Source organism: Physeter macrocephalus, chromosome 19 (assembly GCF_002837175.3).
Source record: "Physeter macrocephalus isolate SW-GA chromosome 19, ASM283717v5, whole genome shotgun sequence".
Lineage (NCBI taxonomy): Eukaryota > Metazoa > Chordata > Mammalia > Artiodactyla > Physeteridae > Physeter > Physeter macrocephalus.
In genome coordinates, this window is record NC_041232.1 from 1,990,878 (window position 1) to 2,005,619 (window position 14,742).

Consider the following 14,742-nt stretch of genomic DNA (forward strand, 5'->3'; position numbering starts at 1 on the left):
TTGAGACACTCTGCTGGCAGAACAGGTGCGGAGAGACTGGGACACTCTCCCAGGACCCCACATGCAGGGCCAGGAGTCCAACCCCGGCCCCAGTGACCCTAAAACTGGTGTGCCCCCAACCAAACCCACAAGTCATCGCTTCCCAAAAACACGACGTGTCCCCTATAGATTTCTTCCGTGCATTTATTAAACTCCAAACAACAACCACCAAGCACACTTACAAGCTCACAGGCATACATACGGGTCAGAGAACTGTGGGGCTCAAATATCCCAGAACTCGTTAACTTGAGAGGCCCCCCGGGCGTGCTCTCTGTCTGCCAAATCTGCTCTCCATGGAGCCCTCCACGGGCCAAGGGCTTCATGCCCCTCGCCCTTCCCTCCAGGCCAACAAAGTGTCCTCGTGGCGCTTCTCAATGCACTGTGCGCGCGCGAGTTGACGTCAACCATGACGTCTTTAGAAACCGACCCGTGGGTGCTGGTGTAAACTGTCAGGGTCCCAGCAACCCACAGGCCCTTGAGGGGCTGTGGGGGTCCTGACCGCAGGGAGAGGTGGGAGGGCTCCCGGGGAAAGTGGGAGGCCTGAGGCAAGCCCAAGCTCCAACCCTGCAGCACGCTTGGGGAGAGAATGCTGTCCTGGAGCCCGGCTGAGCCATGAGTCAGCCACCTTCGGGGGAGGGAGGAGGGGACAGGCAGAGGGTGGGGGTGGCCCGAGGCGGAACCCCCCCCCCTGCCCCCGGACACACACAGCCCACGACTATCAGTCTCACTATCAGAGCCAAGAACGATAAGCCAGTTAGCTGCCGGTTCCCATCCGCCTTGGCCGGCTGACACCGGACCCCCAACGGTCCCCAGACTCAAATGACGAATGCCCACAGAAGCAGGGACCGAAACCACCCTGCAGAGATAGGCGAGGGCTCCCCAACCACCCACCGGGCCTTGACGCCCCTGGGTCGAGGGGCGCAGCCGGAGGTCAACCCCTCCATGTGCGGGGACACCCACGTAAATGCTCGAGACTCGAACAAAGAGGGAGAACTAGAGGCGGAAGCAGGGGCTTAAGCAGAAGGCAGGCTAAGTGGGAGCTCGAGAATCACCAATGAAACAAAGCCGGACACGGGCCTGGCTCAGGTATGGCAGCTGGGAACGCCTGGGCCAGGAAAAGTAACATCTGTAAGGGCCACTTGGGAAGAAGTGGCCGCAGGCTGAGACAGGACAAGACGGACACTGGCCCTTGACTGCGGCAGAGACAGGCCTGAGCCACCCCCGACAGGGTACCAAGGGCTGCAGCCCCAAAGCTCAGACACCAACCAGAGGCCCCAGGCTCACTATGGGGGATTGGGGGTGGGGTTGGAAGCAGCACCGGCGGGCCACGGTCAGAGGCACCTGAGGCTGGCGGGAGCTCAGGGAAAACCTAAGTCAGACCCCCACACCCGAGGAACGGGCAGTAGGGTCCTGGTCAGCTGGCCAGGGGTTCGGCCGAGCATGGAGAAAAATAGCGAGGCAGCGAGGCCACAGCAGGCACACGCCCACGGGGCAGTCGTGGAAGCTCTGAGACGCAGTCACAGCTGCAGGATCCCTGCAGCCTCAGAACAGCACCTTTCAGGGAACTTGCTGCAGGTCTCTGGGCAGCACTCAGCACGAGCACCGTACCTGAGTCCGAGACACCAATGGGCAGGTACTCACCACAGCGATCACAGGGATGAGGACGCCCAGGTTCCCCGCGCTGCTGGAGGCCTGGAGGAGAACAGAACTGAGTCACTGATGAGCCCGCGCTTCTTTCATTGAAAAGGAAAAAAAAAAAAAGACCTGATACAGTGTCATGAAAACTGAAATTCCTTAATCTACACAAAACAATGAAAAAGATATACAAAGAAACATGTATAAAGATGCATAATCTTAACAGCAAAAGAGGGAAACAATTTGAATGTCAAACAGGAGAAGGATTACATAAACCGTGACAACTCTGCACAAATAACACAAGCTGTTACAGAGACGGCACTCTGAAAAGCACTGTCACCTTAAAAAGTGCCCAGATCAAACGTTAAATGTAAGAAAGTATGTTCTCACACGGTGCCAACTACATAAAATAAATAGATTTGCATAAAACACCTAGGAGAAAGTCTGTCAAAAGGTTAACAACGATTGTATCTGAGGAGAAAAATTTTTACTATTTACAGGTTTCTCTATCTTTTCTATAATGAATACACGTTCTTTCCAAGTCTGGGAAAATTTGGGGGTTACTTAAAAATAACTAAGTAAAAAGTCAGCCACCTGGCCAGACACATGAGGAGCAGCCTGGCTCAGGAAGTCCAGCCGCTCAGTTGACCATGAGGGCAGCGACTGCCTATGCAGCAGGGCTGCTCCATCTTCAGGGATGAACAGGGTCGGGACAGCTTGCTGAGGCCCCGTGGCCGTGCAGGGGTGGGGACAGAGTCCTAAGCTGGTGTCCCCCCAGCTCTCGATCTCTGTCCTCAGCTCTTGGTGGTCAGTGTGTTGGCCAGTCCCCACACCCCCCCACCCCACCCCCCACTGCTGCCCCACAGACACCTGGCCTGTCACTGCAGTGGGGGGTGGGTGCATGGGCAAGCTCAGCTCGGCACCCAGGGAGCCCCTACCCCAGCCGAGAAACGAAGCAGGACACCTGAGTGTTGAGCCCGGGAGATGCAGTGAGAGTGGCGGGGGTGGGGTCGGGGGGGAGCTGCGCCCTGGAGCCCTCAACAGGGTACAGCCTCGGCCTCCTTGGGCTCCAGGTGCCTCCCCAACACCCTTGAGCCCCCGTCTCCTGTGCACGGGGAGCTGGGCCCCACTCAGGAGACAAGAGGAACAGTGGCCCAGCCTGCTGTGGCAGGGAGCAAGGCAGGGCTGAGCAGGGCAAAGGGTATCAGGCCCTGTTTGCACCAGCCCCTCCCTCCTAGCTGAGACTTTCACTCGAGGCTGCTGCTCACTCGCTTCCACCTCAGAGAGGCCTTGAGACCACCCGACGCCCGTTTCGTTCCCGTACCTGTCCTGCTAAGCCTGCAGGGGCAGCCCCTTGTCTGTCTGTTCACTCCCGCCAGCACCCTGGGAAGGAACCAGTCCCCCGTTCCTGACATCACCAGGTAAAGGGAGAAAGCACGGGTTTCAAGGTGGTGCCCGGGGCTGAGGCCTACCTTCAGGGCGGGCCCCTTCTCGCTGGCCCTCTCGCTGGCCCGCTTGCCCTCCAGCCCCAGCTGCACAAACAGCTCCAGCAGGTTCATGAGCAGCTCGTCCACCAGGTGCTCGTCCTGGATGTTGGCCGCGATGTTGGCCAGGGCATTGATCACAGCCAGCGAGCAGTGCCTGTGGGAGAGAAGTGACGCGGCCACAGTGCGGGCCCCCGGTACTGTGAACGAAGACCCCCAAGGCGAGGGAAATGCCACCAGAGGATACAAGCCCTGAAGGAAAGTCAGCGGCTGCGGAAGAGATCCCAACCTCCCCCGAGACAAGTTGGGGGCCCAGGGGCTGTTCAGCTTCCAGGAGCCTGCGCGTTGGGGCGTGTTGACGGTCTCGGGACACTTCCTTCAAGTGCCCAGGTGGCCACGCAGCTGAGAACGGGCATGTCGCTCCCCGGCACTTCCAGGGGACCCACTTCCCCTCCAGTTAGTCTCCCTTCATCACCACCACCCGGGAAACTCTGACAACACTTCCTCCTCCACCTGGGGCTGAGGTTAGGGTCAGCTCACACCAGACACTCAGGAAGTGCTCAGTGGTCCTGACGACCTGCCCCGACCCCGTCACCCCACGTAAACCCTGAATAGGAAGCTGACACTGCACACCAGCGGGGCGGCCGGGCTCTGAGTGCCGGGTCAGCTGGATGCTGCCGCAGCCGGGCTGCGCCAAGTAGCTCAGGCCTAGTTTCTTCCTGAGTAAACAAGGATAATAATTCCCTCCTCGCGGGGCGTGGGGGAATCAAACAGTCCCTGTGAAGCACGTAGCACATTGTCTGCCCCCGAAATCACAGAGCAATGGCAGCCGGGACAAAAGGCACCCTTTCCCAGACAAATCTCTAGGGGGGAAACGGATGGCAGTGGATGCCTCCTCTGGCGGGAGACCAGTCACTGTGGGTGGCACTGTCAGAAAGTGCTTTAGGAAGGAAATGTGGCAGAAGATGAGGAACTGGTAAGTCCCGTACATGGCACGGGCCAAGCAGCGAGGCAGAGGCGGGGTCAGAGGTCAGAAGGAAAGACAGGAAGGGGAGGGGCAAGGAGGTGCAGGAGCCGCTCTGGGAGCAAGATGCAAGGGGAAGAGGTTTTGGTCTGTGTGTCGGTGTCACTACGGAGACCAGAACGGACAGACAGGAGAGGGAGGTGAGCTGGAGGCCCCCCAAGGCCACTCCTGCATTCCAGTGGCTGGGGCTCCCATGGGAGCGGCAGTGAGAAGGCAGAGAAGCAGCCATTGTGCTGAGAGCTGTCACATGCATACACACGGCCTCATACACCCACACAGCTGGTGAGGAAGTTAAGGCACAGAGAAGGTGAGCATGTCCTGAGGTCACACAGCCGCACTCCCACCCCCTCCCCTGGGTGGAGTGGTCAGGAGGGGAGAGGAGAACCTCTGCCCTGCCCACCACCCTCCTGACTTCATCTGACCAAGTCCATGAGATCCTCCAAACACAGGAGGATGCGTCTCGTCCTTGGGGCATCCCTGGGGAGGGCGAGGACTCACGCAAACATCATACACCAAGGCTGTCAACGTCTCCTCCCTTGCCCTCTGAATCCACCCTGAGGTGAGCATCCGAGACCACACAGGTATGCAGCACCGACCAGCAGAAACACTGGAAAACTACCTAATGTGCGGCCTAGGGCTGGCCAGACAGATTGCGGTGCTGCCACCTGATGGACACCATGCTGACATCCAAGGTGACGACGGGCAGAAGGCTGGTGCTGCTCTGTGAGCACACGGTCACCCGGGGGCGCTGTGCCCACTGGGTGAGGAGCTCAGAGATGCTAGCTCAGGGGCAGCCCTGTGCAGGTCATTCCCGCCTGGGTACATGTATTTCTAACATGTAGCGTTTTTGTAAGAAGAGATGTTTATTTAAAAAACAAGTCCCCACATCTCACATTTTCAAAGGATCGAGAGCAACAATGAGGTTGGGAAGACTTACCTGTAGCCGTGGTCCTTGTAATCTTTGGTAGCAGAGTACACAACAGAGCTGGCCTTCACGCTGATCTGCTGGAAGAGATTCCACACCTCCTGGTAAATGTATTGCTGGAAAAGAGTGAGGGACACGTGACCACCTCTCCTCTGGGAGCGCCCTCCATGGACACCCAGAGGGGACACACTGGGGACCAGGGACAGTGGGTCCTGAAATAGCATCAAGGCCAGCCCTTCCTAAAGGTTTATGCAAACCTCAACTTAAACACCAAGAGTGGAATAGGTTCCATTTCCATTCTATTCTATTAACATCGGCAAGAAAATAGTTTAAACCTCTTTCTCCGGCACTCTTGGAACCATTACACTATCCTCCTTTACTTGGAAAAAAAATCTCACCATTCGGTGTTAAGAAAATTGGGAGCATTTAACTCTTCCGCAGGGTAAGTTTAATCTGTATTTTTACGTTCCTGGGAATCAAGGAGTTTCCCGAAGCTTGCCCAGGGAGAGTGGGTTCCTTGCCGTGCTTACGTTTCCGGTGATGACCAAGCAGCCAAGCTGGTCGATGATGAGCACATCAAGGGGGGAGGGGGGCTGGCAGAACTTCTGCTGTAGGATCTGCAGGATCGGCTCCATGACCTTTGGGGTGTCCCTCAGGGCCACTGCGATGTGGCCCAAGGCTCGGATGGTGTGGTCCGGAATCAGGTGAGCATCCCTACAGGAGGGAAGGACAGACATGCCCTGGGAATGGTGCTCCAGCATGCAGCAGGGAAATGAAGCCGGAAGCCAGGACCTGGACCCCAGGGTCATCAGTCTCTCAGAGGAAGCGTCCATCTGACAGTGACAGCCTGGGATCTGCAATCACCAGCACCAGGCGGGAAGACAGAGGTCTTTTCCCCCAGTATCCAGGGTGCACATTCCAAGGTGGGCTTCAGCAGACATTGCGGGACAGACTCAATGCCCAACGTCATCCCGTGCCAGAAAGCGGCGCAGACACGCGAATGCCAGCAGCCCCATGAGCCTGCACAGGACCGGCTGCCCCCGCCCCCACCCCCGGGACAGGACAGGACATACTTGTCACTCTCCTGGGAGATATAGAGCCGGTTGGAGAGGCTGGCCAGGAAGGCCTCCACGATCACTGCATCCACAGTCAAGCCAGCCTTCAGGCACCTGAGCAAGGAGGAGGCCAAGCAGAATGAGGCATCGGAATAACCAGATGAGCATTTTGTGTTTGATTTTGGTTGAGTTCTTCCTGTCTCAAGTCTGCAAGGTTTAAAGACCCGCTCTGAATACTCTTTCCCCAGAAATCTGAATGAACATCATTACATAGAATGAATTCAAAGAACAGCTGTAGATTTCACCCTTTGACAAGTATCTCAGTTGAAAATAGTAACTTCATTATCTTGCCCAGAACGGTCTCCTTCAAGGTGTCCTACTCCTGACAATTCCAATTTAAAATTCCGTTTCTCAACAAAAGTCACAATAGCTGATTTGAAAGACAGATGGTCCCACGGTGGCTGAGGGAATGTTAAAATTACATATCAAGGTTTTAATAGTATGGAGAAATGCTTATGCTCTAGAAGGGGAAATCTAACAGCCCTGAGGAACATGAAATCTTACAGGCATCTCTCGCTCCCCACACATTTGGCTCCCAGGCCACAAAGTCAGAGAAGACAGTCTGACAGAGTAGTTGGGCTCCAGCCCTATAGCCCCGAGAGCGAGGCGCCAGGACTCAGACAAGGAGAGGTACGTCTTCTGCAAATCAGAATGTATCTGGTCCCCAAGTGTGGACAGCAAGAGTTTACACAGATGGAGGTGGTGCCGAAGGGACACTCGGGCACTTAAAACCTCTCACTTATACCAAAAATCACACGGAAAACAAGATGAAACAGGACCACATGTCATCACTCTGGATGATGGGCTAAGGGATAATTCTTTTCTGTCTACTTTTCTACACATCACAGATTTTCTCTGTTTTTTACTACGTTTATGATCAGAAAAAGAAAGGCAGGAAAATTTTTTTTTTTTCTTTAACATGTAGCAATCTCCCTTTTCGGATCCAGTGCAGGTTTAGAAGCTTCCCTGAACAATAACGTCTCTGGCTCTGCCTGACACCCCGCCCCTGTCCTCCCCAACCCCCAAGGCCGCCCACCTGCAGACGTTGTCGATGGCTATGTCCCGCAGCTGCTCGTACATGGACGGCTGGCTCTTCTTCCCCGACGCCACATTCAGGGTCGACTCGGAATGCTCGTTGGTTACGCTGATTTTTATATCATTGCCAGCAACTGGAAGTAAAAATTCAAATATGTATCTGGTTATGCCTGTCACTTTCCATACCTGTGTTTGAAATTCAAAACCAAAATCAAATGTAATCATCTTTAGCTATAAAAGCAATCACTTTACAAAGACTTCACCAAGCATTTCAGAATCCAAAGTGTCAGAGAACAGAAAGGATGAAACAAATGTTTAAATCAAGGAAGCACACTTAGGTTACAAAGCAATGAATACATAAAACAGCAACGTCTTAAGAAATGATTCAGCAGTCCTGGCCCCTAGGAGCTCTGCCCCAGCAGAAAGGCAAGGGCATGGCCTGAGGGCATCCAGCTCACGGGCAGGAAGGCGGGAAGGGTGGGCAAGTGTGAGAGCAGGGCCCTCAGAGTCTCTCCACCTGAAGGGAGAGGACAAAACGCCCACCTTGGTGGGACTGGGGGCAGCATGGTGATACCACTTCAGCGCCCGAGTGCACAGCAGGGTACTTAATTAACATCGGTCGCCAGACGTGTTCTGGGCCTGTGGCAGGGGAGAGGACAGAGCTCCAGGCCCGGTGTCGGGACATGGGACGCACACTGCAGGATGCCCCAGAGAGAGCAGGTGCCAAAAAGAGCAGGCCTGGAGCGGGGCAGTGGCAGCGGGAGGGAGGCCTGGCACCCCAGGGGGTTGTGCAGGGGAAGACTTGGGGGGAAAAGGTGGAGGAGCAGCCCAGGGATGGCAGCCTCTCGGCCAGTTACCTGTGTGGTACTGACTGTGGCACTTGTACAGCTTCACCAGCACGGGGGACGGGACAACCAGGAAGTCCCGCAGGGATGGCGTCACCGAGTGCACCACCACCGGGAACCTCTCGCACAGTCGGCCCAGGCCCTGCAACACACAGCGGGCCATCAGGGGCTGCGGGGGAGGTGCCCACCCCCTCAGACACCAAGTCAATCAGACTTCCAAGGGCCATCTGGCCATGGGGCACAAAGACAGAAAGGGAGTGGTCAGGACTCTCTCCACCCAAAGGCGAGATTCACTGTTAAAAGTGTGTCCATCTCTTTTGGAATAAACTTAGGGAAGAAAGGGCACCAAGCATTACTTTTACACAACGGCAGACGTGAAGTCAGTGGGGTTGGGACAAGGTCAGAGTCTCGGCACAGCAGGCTGGCGTCCGAGGCCTTGGGAACGCCCGGCAGATGCAGGGCAGCCTCCACAACGCAGGACGTGGCTGTGCCTGGAACCCACTCGCAGAAAGCCTGCTGGCCGTCAGCAGCGGCCTCCCAGCACTGAACTTGTCCACAGCAGACTCTAGTTCAAGTTCCTAGAGGCAGCAGCTCAGACCTTGCTGCTGGTGCCCGCCACAGCCTGGCCACGGCAAGAAGGTCCTGCTGACGGGCGTCAGCACCGCGCCCCCAACCACCCTCACCAGGGCCCGTGAGACTGACCTGCAGACAGCAGATGAGCAAGGGCAGGTGAGCAATGATGACCTTGCTGGATGTCTTGGACTGCAGCTTCTCAGACAGCTTGATGCACAGATTCTCTGCACCTAAGTTCAGAACAGAGGAGGGTATGGACCTTTAGTAAAAGTCAATGGTCACAAAGACTCCTTCACCAGTCAAAAAAGAACGTGACTAAACCCCGGGCTCACTAACTCTGAGAAGCGGCTCCACCACAAAGTGTCGGAGGCGGGCGTCCCTGCTCCTTTCCTGCTGCTGTGATGACACCATCCTGCGGGGTGGGCTATCCCTCCGCTGCCAGCCCCCACCCTGTCCCGTGTCCTGAGCGTGGCTCCCCCAAAATCCCCACCTTCCTGGACCAGCACCATCTTCCGCCCTGAGCCCCCTTCTCTCCTCGTAAGCAGAGGACGCACCAGGCGGTGGCACGGGGAACCCACCCTGCTCGTCCTTCACAGCCCACACCATGAGGTCCACGCAGGCGGCACTGGCCTGGCAGCGCAGCTTCAGGGGGCTCAGCTCGCTGTGGGTCCGGTCCACATCGTGCAGGATCTTCTGGAGCTCCCCCTGGCTGGTGTTGAACTGCTCCAGCACGAAGTCATGGACCTCCTTCACAAAGGAGGTGGGCAGGTCTGCAGGAGGGAGAGTGGGCACAGATTCAGGCTGTGAGCAGCCGTGGTCTTTCCCTTGCAACAGATACCAGGGAAAGGGCGCTGCTGCTGGCTACCATGCTTCCAGGAAGGCAGGCTGGGGCGAGCCAGGACGGGCACGCACGCCAGCCCTTCACACACGCTACCTGACACTTGGAATGGTCACCTCCCAGCGAAATGCGAGCCATGCTTTGTTTTAAGCTGTCAATACACTCAAACCTGAACACGAGACACAACCTGGGGAGTGCCATCACCAGGACTGGTCCGATTAACGAAAAGTCCTGTGATACTTTCTAAAAAAGGCGTCAGTTATCAGATGTGGGAAAGCTGGATGCAGCCCGAGGAGGACCCCCTGTACAGGAAGGCACCCAGTCTGCAGCCTCTCCCAGCTCTCGTCCTCGAGCCTGGACGGTGCAGGAGACCCGAGAGACGACACAGGCACAGGGCAGACTGGCCGAGAAAGCCAGCAGCAGCCTGGCTAGGGGAAGCCGCAGGCTCCGGGGTCAGGCCGAGCAGCCAGCACCTGCTGCTTTTCGGGAACCTAGCCCTCATGGTGGCCCCAACCAGGCTCAGGTCCCAGCAGCGCTTTGAATCAGATCAGGAAAACAGCTAAGGAGATTATGGGACACCCACAGGACACCATGTGGTCATCAAAGCTTTTGTTTATGAAGCACATCCAGCAACTTAAGGGAAGAGCCTAGGAAAACTGTGTTTAAAACACACAAGAGAGCGTGGAAGGAACTGCTAACTCCGTGTGTGAGCTCCGCTACTGACAAATTATTCTGAGTTGTAAGATCACGACTGCCTCGTTTTCTCATTTTTTTAATGTTTTGAAACATGTAAGGCAGACACATTAGACTGTATGCCTGACCAGGGGATCAGGACGACCCCACACATCCATGTCAGACATCAGTTGAGGAGACACACCCACCAAAGAGGCTGTGCTGCTGGCAGCACCGGGGGCAGGACGACAGGTGCATGTCCCTCATCACCTGCTTCTCCCGGGAACGTGTCTACGTTCCTTGCGGACGCTGTGAAGTGGCCTTGGCACAAGGGCAGGACCCCACCCTCACCTTTCATGTAGTACAGAGTGTCCCGCAGCATCTTGAATGTGGCCACATAGAGGGGGTCGCTGAACGCGCTGTAGTAGAGGTCAGCGCTGGGGTTGGCCTGCGGGTAGAGGCATGGGACGCGTGACTGGCACCGCTGGTCACTGCAGTGACTCCCTCCTCCCTCCTACGCTCACACTGCCCAGAGACGCCTGCGGAGAGCAGCCCTGGGCCCCTGGAGGACGGACCACCTCCTCTCACTGAGGGCTCACCCTCTCCGGGCATCTTTGAACAAGGAGAGTGTGGGTGCAGGAGCCACAGGGCCACAAGACCACATTGCACCCTGTCCCCCTCAGTGACAGAAATGACAGCTTGGGCACCTTCGGATTCAGCCTACGTTTTCTAACTAAAATTCACTTTAAATTTTCTTTAGCAATCTCATCTAAAAGGTGATGCTAGTTTTCTTCTGGGGAAAAAAATTCATCTGAGGTCTAGTGAGTTGAGTAAGATGCTGTTAATTTTTCTGCACACTCAGTCTAGTGCAATGGAAAGGCACGATTTACAAAAATTCTGACACAGGTAAGCGCGGGGAAGGTGGATGCGGAGGCAAATCCACAGCAGGAAGGGGCCTGCGGGGCGAGGCTGGTGGAGGCCGTGTCCCACGGGCACCGGTGCCATCAGAGGGCGCTGCGCGAATGGCTCTACAGGCACAGTCCTCATGACTCCCTGCAGGGCAGACGTGACACTGGCTGAGGTTAAGGTGACCAGGGGGTCCCACCCCAGAGCCAGGACGGAGGAACCCGGGCAGTGCAGCCCAGCCCCAGGGCCCCAGAGCTGTGTGATGAAGGCCCTGCCAGCCTCCATCTCCCTGGCTGAGAGCGGATGTGCCATGGGTTCAAGGAGAGGGAGTCACATTTGGCACATAATAAGCACGGTCACTGCCAGTGAAGGTGAATGAGGAGGAGGATTATCCTGCAGTGACTTGGGTTAGAGCTTTTTTTTAGCCACAAAACCATTTCTTCAAATGGACATTTACACTAATGTCCAAATTATGAAACAAAATATGAGAAACTGCTCTGTTCCGCGGGGAGAAGGGCCCCAGAGCCCCATGTTCCTGGCATTCCTCTCCTCTCAGGACCCAAGCCAGCTCTTCACCACAGATGGCACTCGGGCCCAACACATCTGGCTGCTGCGCCTGCCAGCCCAGCTCCGGCCCTGGCCTCCTGGTCTGCCCAGGGTCACACGACCCCACACCGACAAAGGACACCAGGACACCTCTGAGAGCAAGCACAGTGAGAGCTCAGGCCCACGGGCAGGAGGGCTGCAGACCAGCTGGCAAGTGACCGGCCACACACCTAATGCCCGCAGACAGCGGGGTGGAGCGCGTGCAGGGCAGGAGCTGCGGCCTGCAGCACAGGGAGGTCCCTGGTGGTTCCCTTCCCGCTTCATAACTGAGCCCGGTGGTGCCAGGCGCTGCATGTCTTATAATCAGATGAGAGAAAGAACGCCAGGCTTAACAAGGAATCTGAGCCCAGCACATGGCCACAGCAGTCATCAGCCTGGAAATCAGTGATCTCTCTGGACCCTGACAAAAGGGGGCTGACCCAAATGTTCCCAGGGACTTTGAGGCCTCCCAGCAGCGACATTTAATGATTTTATAAATAAAGCTGTGGGCCTTGGTTCCGAACATGCTAAGGATAGAAGATGCCTGAGTACACACCCCTCACACTCACAAGCCAGGGCCTGCAGTGCCTGGACTGATGAGGGGTGTGTACTGAGCCTTGGCAGTGGCTCTGCAGGCACCGTGGGGGCAAGGACCACAATGGAGCAGAGTCGGGGCCCAGGCCGCAATCCAGCTCCCATGCTGACCATGGGACGTGGGCACCAGTTAGTCCTCCCCGAACCTCTGCTTTCACCTGTGAAGTAGAGACCCTGACCGCTGCTCAGGGGCCAGGACGGGGCACCGTTAGGGGATACATCTAAAGGAGCCAGGCACAGGGCGAGCCCTTGGGCAGCAGGTGTGCTGTCGTCACTGGAATGTACGCTGAAGTCTCAGGGCGAGCCTCTCACTCACTCCAGTGGCCCCACCCCACCCACTGCAAACCCTCCCCACTCCCCCCACACAGGTGTGCCCGGCAGGTGATCTCAGTGTGATGCCCTCAGAGGGACATACCTCCATCACGCTGGCTACGACTGCGTCCAGGGACTTGAGAACAGGCTCCTCAACGATCTTCTTCACCTGCAAGGGAAACGAGACCTCGTGAGCACCTGGCACACACAGGGGGAGACAGGAGTGCCAGCTCATTCCACTGAAGAACAAATCGTGCTGACATATGAAACCACTACACAAGCTCACGGTGAAAAATGGAGGGAAATAAGAGGCCAACAATGAGCTCATCACTGGAGCCCCAAGGCTCCAATACACACACAAAATGTCCCTAATCCTGCCATCGCCTAGAACTTCTTTCTTACCATAGATGGGAATGAAATAAAAACAGAAAAGGAACCAACTCCCTCAAATCTGGGGACATGAGGTTTCCATTTCCAGGAAGCGAAAGCGCTGAGACTCCAGGCAAGACTGACTGTTCCCCCCCGAGGCCCCTCCCGGACGAGACCCCTGTCACAGCCGGTCCCCAGGTTCCAACGACGCCCCCTCCCCGGGCCAGGGCGCTGGCTCTTCCGGGCGCTGCAGCGCACACTGCGAATCCCTCACAGGAGCACTGGCCACCCCAACCCCGGCCCCACTCTGTACCAGTGCTCGGGACAGGAAGAACTGTTCTGCCAACCGAGAACCGCCTGAGAAAACTGCCACCACATTACAGTGCTTTAATGTTATTTTTAAAACATATGGATAATGATAAACGACGTGCCAGGAGAAGAAATTTAAAAATGGTTTAGAAGAAAACCTAACCTTGAAAGTTAAAATATACTGAAAAACAAATTCCCCTGAACGACCCAAGACATCCAGCCTTCAACTGGAATCTCTTGACATGACCCTAAAGAGCTGCTGTCCCATCGGGACACTGACAGCGCGGCCAGCTGGGGGATCTCAGGACAGCCGGCTACTGAGCAGCTCACCCTGGCTCCACGCTGCCCGCCGACACTGGGCCATCTTCTTGCTTCTCCACCCATAGCCACCACCTGTGGGCCATTTCTGTTCACACTCCTCACAGGCAAGCGCCACGCCCCCGGCCCCCGCCTCACCCCGACCTTCTCCTTCTCTCTCATTCATTCCAAAGCAGAAAGCCCTGTCTTTGGAGTCTGTCCTGGCCCACCCGAACCCACCATGCAGCACCCCAGTACAAGCACAGCAACTTCAGGGGTGGGTCACAGGCCCAGCCACTCCAGGACTCAGACAATGGCATCTCTGATGCGACTGCAAAGGTCACACAAAGGTCCCCAGACAGGAAACATTAGCTCTGTATTAATCTAAACAGAGCAGCCCCTGAGCTGGGTCAAGTGCAAGAGCAAGTGCGCTTGGGGTAGGACCACTGCCTGAGCCTGGGCCCTGCCCTTAGCCCTTAAGGTACTTGACACCAACTTCCTCACCTCTAACAAGGGGATGCGTGGTCACGCCCCACGTGGCGGCTGCAGGGACAAATGAGAACATGCTGCACAGCAACTCCGAGGATGTGACCCTCCTTCCCTCTTTAATCTGAAAACTGTGACTACCAAGCTGTGCTGTGAAATATAGGCTGACACAACTAGCAATTCCACTGGTTGATATACCCATGGTCCATCTATCCATCAAGGCTATGCTTACCAGGTTTACGAGTTCCCGGAGCATCTCCAGCGGAATACTGAACTCCTTGTAAGTGATGCCATTGAAAAGAGGAGAAACGGAGAAGCTGGAGCTGATGGTGGAGAAGTAGTAGTCGGGCTCCGGGGCACTCCCATCAGGCAAGTAAGAGGCTGATGGGGCAAAACCAGAAAGTCAGTCGCGGGAGCATGAGACCCAGATACTTGCTCAAGAACCAACAACGGTATCGATTTTGCTTTTGTTTATAATCAAATTCCATGTTTTAATTAAGAAGTAAAGGCTGATATGATTCAGCAATCCCACTCCTGGGCATATATCCAGAGAAAATTCTAATACAAAAAGATACATGCACCCCAACGTTCATAGCAGCACTATTCACAATAGCCAAGACATGGAAACAACCTAAATGTCCATTGACAGATGAATGGATAAAGAAGATGTGGTACGTACACATACAATGGAATACTACT

At 55.8% G+C, this 14,742-nt stretch overlaps 1 protein-coding gene across 1 annotated transcript; it reads right to left on the reverse strand.

Moving 5' to 3' along the window:
- Window positions 1-1,614: 1,614 nt before the first annotated feature.
- Window positions 1,615-14,443, reverse strand: LOC114483919 (phosphatidylinositol 4-kinase alpha-like). The gene is made up of 12 exons (XM_028480514.2): window positions 14,276-14,443; window positions 12,686-12,751; window positions 10,537-10,633; window positions 9,254-9,445; window positions 8,805-8,905; window positions 8,115-8,244; window positions 7,259-7,391; window positions 6,181-6,276; window positions 5,638-5,821; window positions 5,120-5,223; window positions 3,147-3,315; window positions 1,615-1,731 (listed from the first exon to the last, which is right to left on the reverse strand). Exons 1-12 carry the CDS (start codon window positions 14,297-14,299, stop codon window positions 1,630-1,632), a joined length of 1,398 nt encoding a protein of 465 aa, XP_028336315.2. The 5' UTR covers window positions 14,300-14,443; the 3' UTR covers window positions 1,615-1,629.
- Between the last annotated feature and the right edge of the window lie 299 nt (window positions 14,444-14,742).

Excerpts from the sequence above, each read along its gene's own strand:
- LOC114483919 (XM_028480514.2), bottom strand. The coding sequence starts at position 14,299 with ATGCTCCGGGAACTCGTAAACCTG. Across the intron at positions 6,277-7,258 it reads GCCATCGACAACGTCTGCAG|GTGCCTGAAGGCTGGCTTGA; the intron begins GTGGGCGGCCTT and ends CTCCTTGCTCAG. Across the intron at positions 5,822-6,180 it reads ATCTCCCAGGAGAGTGACAA|GGATGCTCACCTGATTCCGG; the intron begins GTATGTCCTGTC and ends TCCCTCCTGTAG.